The following is a 7,474-nucleotide window of genomic DNA, read 5'->3' as shown; positions in this document are numbered from 1 at the left end:
AAAAAAACATACAACAGCTGGGATTCGCATGTGGTCACCCACCATACTACTAACCAGCCGGCGTGTGGCTTAAGTACGGCTGAGCGGACGGGAAGCCCTGTTCTCCACACCCTGTGGTCGTATGTGCTCATTCGATCCCATCTGCTGTTCTTATTGCGCCCGGGCTTCCCAATCCTTGCTCAAAAAATGCAATAACTAAGAAAGACTGTCAACTTACTGGAATGCAGTCATCGTTTCTTGCAGATTCCAAGCTTCAATGAACGTTCCCGGAAGCACAGGCAATGCCATGGCGCTTCCCACCAGAAGCAGCTGCAATGCTGTGTTGACCTTGGAGATTCCCGTCGGTTTCACCTCTGCTGATGGCAAGGAAAAGTCCCAGTACCGGGCCATAGTCTTTGGCGGCGGTAGAGATATCCATCGGTAGTAAATTGCGGAAATAGCGAGGCCAACATCTCGACCGAGGATGATTACAGCAAGCCAGACTGCGACTGTCAGCTAGCGGGTCCCCGGGAGATCGGAAATCGGACACTTACCAGGTATTGATCCGTTAACTGCGAGGCAAGCTACGCTGATTGTCATTAACAATTTATCGGCCATTGGATCGATAATTGTGCCGACGACAGTCTGCAAGTTATATCGTCGGGCAATATACCCGTCAACGAGATCCGTGATGCCTGCGTATGCAAACAGGGCCAATGCTGTCGCGTGATAGTCGTACACTAGAAAATAACCAACCAGAGGAGCAGCAATAAGCCTGGAGAAGGTGAGAATATTAGGAACAGTGTAGATATTTTCGTGTGTAGGAAGCGGAATCCGTGACAAGATTGGTGACTTTTTAGTGGCCGGCGTCCTATACAAAGTCAGGCCGAGCAACAATGAGCTGGAGCTTAGGGGGGCAACAAACACTTGCGGTTTGTCTGTATCTGTCGACTTCTGTGAAGAGCCTCGTTGTAGCAACCTGAACGTAGGACCCCATTTTTGAGTGCCTTTGACTTGTAGGGCACACGGTCTTCTCTGTGAAGTTGTGGCCCGTGTGAATATTGACGCCCTGAACTGACTCGGGCCAAGGCCTTTCGTGTAGAGCAATTGCAGCCCCGAATGGATGGTGCTTGGCCCGACGGGCATAAAGCACCGCTTCGAGGCCCGGAGTGCTAGCGGGAATATCGGACGTACTGCCATGCTGGCCAGTTAATTATGTCGATATTGTTTTCAGTTGACCACGCTGACAGCACTGATGTTCCATCCAATAATCTCCGCAACCCAGCTCATACCCACGTATAGGAAGATATGGGCAAACAGAGAGTTGCATATATCCAGCTCAGTCAGATCTGAATGCCAAAATATTGGTGACCCAATAATGCTACTCGGAGTTAGCATGTTGATTGCAGGTCAGCAAAATGTGCTCACGTGGACACTGAATACCGACCGACGAGGACGGCGAAACAACCTTACACCACGGTATAAGCTGCAGTGCAGCCGCAATGCTAGCAAATAAAAAGGAACGACGGGGTCGAAGCCAAAAATAAGCAAAGATGAGCAGAAAGCGAATCTATACAAAACCAACGCAGGAGCTTGATGCTCGGCATTTCGGAGCGGAGAAAGGATGATCCAGTCATGTGACACAGAGCGTTGACCATCGTCGACATCATGACGTTGCCTTGTTTAATTTAATTCACCAACCAAAGGGTCTTTTCACAAAAACGGCCATTGTTTATATATGTAGTAGTACTAGCTGTTAGTCGCATGAGCTCAGCAATGAATGTGCTACCCAAAGTCAGTAAGTAGTATGTATCGGAGGCGGGTGTCCTGAGCCGCAGCTTAAACTTTTATATTTCCGTCATCGCCCGACGCCAACACAACTTGGTTGACTTTTGATTACGGAGCTTAACTTATCCACGGTTTTGAGAACCATGACTCGAACCAAGCCAGCCGATAGCTCAAAATGCTACATACTGGGCTCTGTCTTTCTTGAACCTTGAAAGTGAGTCCCATGGCGGACGGATAACCTACACCTGCCGCCCTCATCTGACGCCAAACACCAAGCTCACCTGACAAGCTCCCACTCCCTAGGTACAGCTTCAAACATTATCTGTCAGAAGATAAGTGTTAAGACTTACCTTAACACATCCAGATTCCAAAGAGCTCCAGGTCAGATCCCTGACAATATCCCTCATACAAAGCATCAGTCTTATATCCTCCGTGTTGTATCCATGAACTCCCAACCAAGCAACGCCTGCAACCATAGCTAGGATGCTAAACCACTTCACAGTCCCGATAACAACCGCCACGAGGGCGCCCTCCTTACAGCCAGGCTTAGGCACATCTCCTAGCGTACCAAATGAAGCTAGACCTCCAGACCCCAATGTCGCCGACCCGCGCTTCAACATCAACAGACCATGCATATATGAACGTCACCTCCCAGGTAGCGCCTACATAACAGCGCATGTCCAGCGTCTTCAGCACGGGTACTACTCCACATCTGCGCTCTCGGATCAGGCCATCGATCATGCCAGCTTCCTTGCTGTTAACTTTGTCTTCCACTCACCGGATACCGCCAACCACCGCTTCAAAGCAGCCACCATCCGCGCTTCCCTCCACAGCACTTCAGACTGTCCCAGCCATGGTCGGTCAAGATCAGATCGCAGGTCGCGGAAGAAACTTAATGACCCGCGCTTTCTCATCCACGCCCCGCATTTGCTTTACGGTGCTATATCCCCGGAGACCTTACAATGGAGCTACAGCCTCTCTGGTTCCATCGGCATCGCGCAGCTCCCGCTCATCGCGTCCTTGTCGCCAGCTGCAGGGCTCAATGGGCGGTTTCGTCGCTACGAGATGATGCGCATCCAAGGCTCAGTCCGAACACTGAACAGCAACCCAGCAAGTCAGATCGTATGGACACTAGAAGAGAACACCCTGCAGCGCTCCGGTCTTCCACGGGAATTCACTTTCGCAATGCTGATTTCCGAACCGGGTGTTAAGGGCCAGAACCAGAGCCGCGTGCAGTTTGTGTTGGAGATCGAGCCGGTATTGCAATCTTGGTTCGGGTTTTACCCGATGTGGTGGCTGGGCTTGTTTAAGAAGTATCGGGCGACAAGGAAGAAGAAGGGTGTGGTATTGAAGAGTAGTATTGGGCAGAGATTTGGGCCTGTTCATGATGGTGATGGTGGCCGCGGAAGGGAAAGGAGAGGATTCAATTTTGCCAAGTTGGTTGGGACTTTTGAGGAGTATGTGGCTTTGTGTGGGAGAAGGGTTGTGGTATGACTGTTTCGCTATCTACTCCACTTGTTAGTAGCAGGAACACTAATGTGAGCTAGATGACACCCGGAGCATTGATAGAAGACGGTACGGATGAGATGCCGATGCCAGTCGCGAATCCAAATCCGATTCCAATCGAGGTGACATACCCAGACGGCCAACAGCTAGAGTTAGGAAAGAAGAAGCAACCTCAGACGCCTCGTCTCCGATTCGACCTCGACCTCCAGTCTGTAAAAGAATCTACACGGGACAGCAATCAAGGCTCCAGCAGTGCAAGACGGAGATCTCTGCGCAGATAACCGTGGCAAAGACAACCACCCACATATTTCCTCCTCCAACTGGCAACAGCCTATTTTCATTTCTCATTCTATTATTTTATTCTAGTATGCTCTGCCCTGTCCCTCTTACATAGCGATCATCATCACCGTCATCATTATCATCATCCAATAGAACCCAGCTACCATCACACCCTTTGCAAATCCAAATCCATGACTATCAAAAACCAACCTCAATAACTCACACCTCCTTACTCCCCGCATAGTGCATAATCCAACCCACGTTACGGCGTACACAAGGCACCATTGCCCCCTAGTAGGCTAGACAGCCACGCACCAACCCCAGAAAACATGGAAGACCACGTAGCGTTGTCGCCCCTTGAGTCGCTTCCCCCCTTGCTGGCTGGCCCCACGCGAGCGACAGCGACAACACGCAGTCGCAGTGACACGCGCATTCCCAAGAGCGGGCTCGCACTACCTACCCTGAAAAATCCATGCCTGCAGGATTGTATGTAAATGCAAGTACATGTAGTCATGTACATACATGCCTGTGTCGGCCTGTCGGGCTTGTGCAAACGAGTCAAGGCATCGATTGGAATCGAACTCGAAAGCCCATCTCGGTCACGGCAAGGTCTGGAGGTTTTCCTAGTTAACCATGTATGTAGCCGAGTCTCTTTCTTTGTGCGGAAAGGTCCATCCATGATCACCTACCCTACCTATGAAAAGCAGGGGTTGGTTAACTACCTAACTAGTGCTGGTGATAGGATACTCCACTATGTAGCTTCTCATAGAGCCCTATTATACTTTATGATAACTATCTAACTCAAGATCGGGCACTGATATGACTGGACATACATGCTCGAGTCAGGCCAAATTCCAGGGGGGCAAAGACTCAAAGGACCAAAGGGCAAACTTCAAAGGCCGAGCTGATTGCGGATGATTGGGGAAAATGGATGCAATCGATACAGTTTTCCACCCCCTTGCATTGACGTCCGAGTTAACCTTACAAGGAAAGTCAAAGCGGGGATCTATAGGTAAGCTACCAAGTTACCAAGTTTTCCATGCTTCGGCTGACCACAGCGATCAACTCGGCTGACTCGAGTAATTGTTGCTGAAGCTGGTTCTTAAATGCGACTTTTATCGATTTCCCAACTATTACTAGGTATCTTGGCAGTTAGAACACTGGGGAAGAAGAAATTAAGTAGTAACGCCATCCAGTCTGGTATGGAAGCAGGTAAGATGAACATTCAGAAGCCCATAGGGATATAGTGAGTACAACATAAGGATGACCCTGCAGCAGAAGAAACGAAGGATGAATATAAAAGATCAAATAGCCGCCCTAAACCGTGTCCGAACCGACCCATTGCTCGTAAAGACATCAAAGCCACAGAACGAAAGACAAATGCCCGAAGAACCCCTCCCGATGACTAGACAGAGCTGGAAACGAGAAGAGAGAAATGGGAATAAAAATTTTTGGTGCACATCATGTATTCGTGAGAAAAACGCAAATTGAGCCGCCGACATCCACTCTAAGAGCGCAGTATCCGGGTAATCATTGATAGCGAGTATGCGTAGTCTATGCCCAAACTACCGCCCTGAGAACAAGACAAAGAAAGAGGGGAATCATGGAAGCGAAAAACCAAAGACAAACGGACAAACTCAAGGGGGAATGCAAAACAATCGAGGGTTTGGAATTAAGGAAGAGATGATTACATCTGCGGCTGTGCAGTCGTCCAATTCGTAACAGCGTAGTTGGCGTGGGTTGCCGGTGCTGCTGGCGCATTCATATAGTATTGATGTCGGTCATTTGTGGGATAGTACTGGGCCGAAACAGAGTTAGAGTCCCGACGCGGAACGCTCGCGTCGAAGCTCATCCCACGGTGTTCCATAGGCGAGTGGGTTGTTCCGTCCAGCTGGCCCGCCAGACTGAAGCTTCCTCGCTGTGAGTAGGTTGCTGGCGTGGACGGATCCATTGGAGAGGTCGCATCGGTGTTCACGCTCCGCGAAGAGATGGAGGAATTTCGATAGACTGACTGGCTCTGATCCGACTGCGATCGTGCGCGTTCGCTGATAGAACCGGGCATGGACGGAATGCTGGCCTGAAGGGTGGAAGGAAGCCCACTGTGACTGAGCGGATCGAACGCCGTCTGGTACGGCGCTTGAGACCGAAAATGCGGATAATCTTCTTGCTTATGCGGCGGCGGTGGCGCGATTGGCGAAGGCCCCGTTGGGACAGGGAGATAGGCTTGCTGGCTGGGTACCGGGCCGCCTATGGAGTACGTGGTGATGGGGTTAGGCTGTGGAGGGTGAGTGCCTGACACATAGGGCCCCGGATGCATATAAAACTCTGCCTGAGGATTTTGCATCGGATATGGCGGCGCAGGCATCATTTGGGCGCGATAAGGGGTATAGAACGGATGATTGGGATCGTTTGCACCATCCACACCCAGGGTCTCCAGCTCATCAATCGGAGACCGGAAGTTTTGCTTCGACGTGAGCTCTAGGCGAGGTCGGATGTATTTGAGAGACTCGACCGCTGATGGTGGTGCCAGACTCGAATGGATCACGTCCTCCATGCTGTAATACGAAACCAGATGGTGCGTCACTCCAGAAACCGTCACGCTCATCGTCTTCTTCACCAAACCCATCTCCTTGAAACCGTATGAGTCCACTAGTGAGCCGACTAGAGCTCTCTCCACATCTGACTGGTGGTGCCTCTCTCCATAATTAGCTGTCGGCGAGGGAGAGTAGCTCCCGCCGTTGCTCTCCTGGCGTGTGTATGGCTCCCCTGGCCTTCCCGACGGAAGCGGACGTCGGCCGGTCTTCTTCATCGCCCGTTTCTTCTCACCCGGTGGGAACGGCTTCTCTAGTTCGCGGTAGACGAGGAAATTGCCCAAAATGCGACTTGGACTCCATGTCACGCCGTCCGTCCATCGCTTGATCCCCGACGAATTCTCCTCGTAGATGAAGACACTCCCACTGCGAACTAGATGGCTTCGCTCTCGGTCGTGAGGCCGACGAGGCACATGGTGTAGCACGCCAGTTAAACAAGCCTCAAAGAGAATCAAAGCATCCTGTGTCGTCGCGACGTAGCCGCTGAAGGTAGGCTCCAAGACGGTTGTAGTCCCAGTTACCATTGTTGCTGAAATTTATTTTCTTGCTTTCTGGTTGTAGGTTCGAACCTAGTTGAAGAGATAGAGGTAATCGATTGAGTTAAACAAGATCAGAGTTTCGTAATCGTGGAGACCACGGGAGGAAGAGAGATAGAGATATCAATGTCAAGGATCGAGCAAGAGCGAATGTGGATGTCGCAGAGACGGTTGAACCCGGGGCAGAATTGAGACGAGTTGGAGCTCAGTAGTCTTGCGCGCGCGGCGAGCGAGAGATATAAAGATAGAGAGAGAAGTAGCAGTGGAGGAGGGAAGAGAAAAGGAGGAGAGAGAGAGAGAGAGAGAGAGAGAAGGAGCGAGTGAGCGAGGAAGGGGACGGACGCAAGGGTAAGGGAGAAAGCCGACGACGGCGGGGTGGGAGGGAGGGAGAGAGTGATGGCGCTCAGGGAAAAGAAGTGTTGATGCAGGTGCTTTGGACTCTTTGGAGGGGGATAAACCTCCGGGGCAGGTAGCAAGAATGACAGGTCCGGGAAGCTCAGAGGTTCAGGCAGCGTACCATAGAAAAAAAGGGTGGGTTTGCGCCAGTGTTTAAGCAACCCCCCTCAGACTCACACTACCACAGATTCCAGAGTCAAGAAGACCCAGATCGACACACAAGCACGGACCCGACCCGATGGTCTTGTCTTGCCCTTCGAATAATTATAATTATTATAATAATAATAAGAGTGCGAGGGGAATTCTGGTGATTTTGGACCTAGATCCAGATGGAGCTCAGGCTCTGATCCCTCAGTTTTCTCTCTTCAGAAGTGCTGTTCTGGTCCCCTCAAGGTTGTT

General features: G+C 50.9%; 3 protein-coding genes across 3 annotated transcripts; 1 reads left to right on the top strand and 2 right to left on the bottom strand.

Moving 5' to 3' along the window:
* Positions 1–213: 213 nt before the first annotated feature.
* Positions 214–1,523, bottom strand: BJY04DRAFT_204236 (cardiolipin synthase; the record flags this gene model as incomplete). The annotated part of the gene is made up of 4 exons (XM_073713464.1): positions 1,408–1,523; positions 905–1,360; positions 534–850; positions 214–482 (listed from the first exon to the last, which is right to left on the bottom strand). Exons 2-4 carry the CDS (start codon positions 1,177–1,179, stop codon positions 214–216), a joined length of 861 nt encoding a protein of 286 aa, XP_073564042.1. The 5' UTR covers positions 1,180–1,360; positions 1,408–1,523.
* Positions 1,524–1,684: 161 nt separating this feature from the next.
* On the top strand, positions 1,685–3,757 carry BJY04DRAFT_204232 (uncharacterized protein). The gene is made up of 3 exons (XM_073713463.1): positions 1,685–1,777; positions 1,833–1,981; positions 2,057–3,757. The coding sequence occupies exon 3, from the start codon at positions 2,251–2,253 to the stop codon at positions 3,259–3,261; it is 1,011 nt and encodes a 336-aa protein (XP_073564041.1). The 5' UTR covers positions 1,685–1,777; positions 1,833–1,981; positions 2,057–2,250; the 3' UTR covers positions 3,262–3,757.
* Positions 3,758–4,572: 815 nt separating this feature from the next.
* BJY04DRAFT_204221 (camp independent regulatory protein) lies at positions 4,573–7,018 on the bottom strand. The gene has a single exon (XM_073713462.1). It carries the CDS (start codon positions 6,665–6,667, stop codon positions 5,240–5,242), a length of 1,428 nt encoding a protein of 475 aa, XP_073564040.1. The 5' UTR covers positions 6,668–7,018; the 3' UTR covers positions 4,573–5,239.
* Between the last annotated feature and the right edge of the window lie 456 nt (positions 7,019–7,474).

This window comes from Aspergillus karnatakaensis (genome assembly GCF_047715665.1).
Source record: "Aspergillus karnatakaensis strain CBS 102800 unplaced genomic scaffold BJY04scaffold_148, whole genome shotgun sequence".
Classification (NCBI taxonomy): Eukaryota; Fungi; Ascomycota; class Eurotiomycetes; order Eurotiales; family Aspergillaceae; genus Aspergillus; species Aspergillus karnatakaensis.
This window is presented reverse-complemented; position numbering and strand designations above follow the sequence as displayed.

What these genes read in the sequence shown, in the direction of transcription:
- BJY04DRAFT_204232 (XM_073713463.1), top strand. Translation starts at nt 2,251, where the DNA reads ATGCTAAACCACTTCACAGTCCCGATAACAACCGCCACGAGGGCGCCC.
- BJY04DRAFT_204221 (XM_073713462.1), bottom strand. Translation starts at nt 6,667, where the DNA reads ATGGTAACTGGGACTACAACCGTCTTGGAGCCTACCTTCAGCGGCTAC.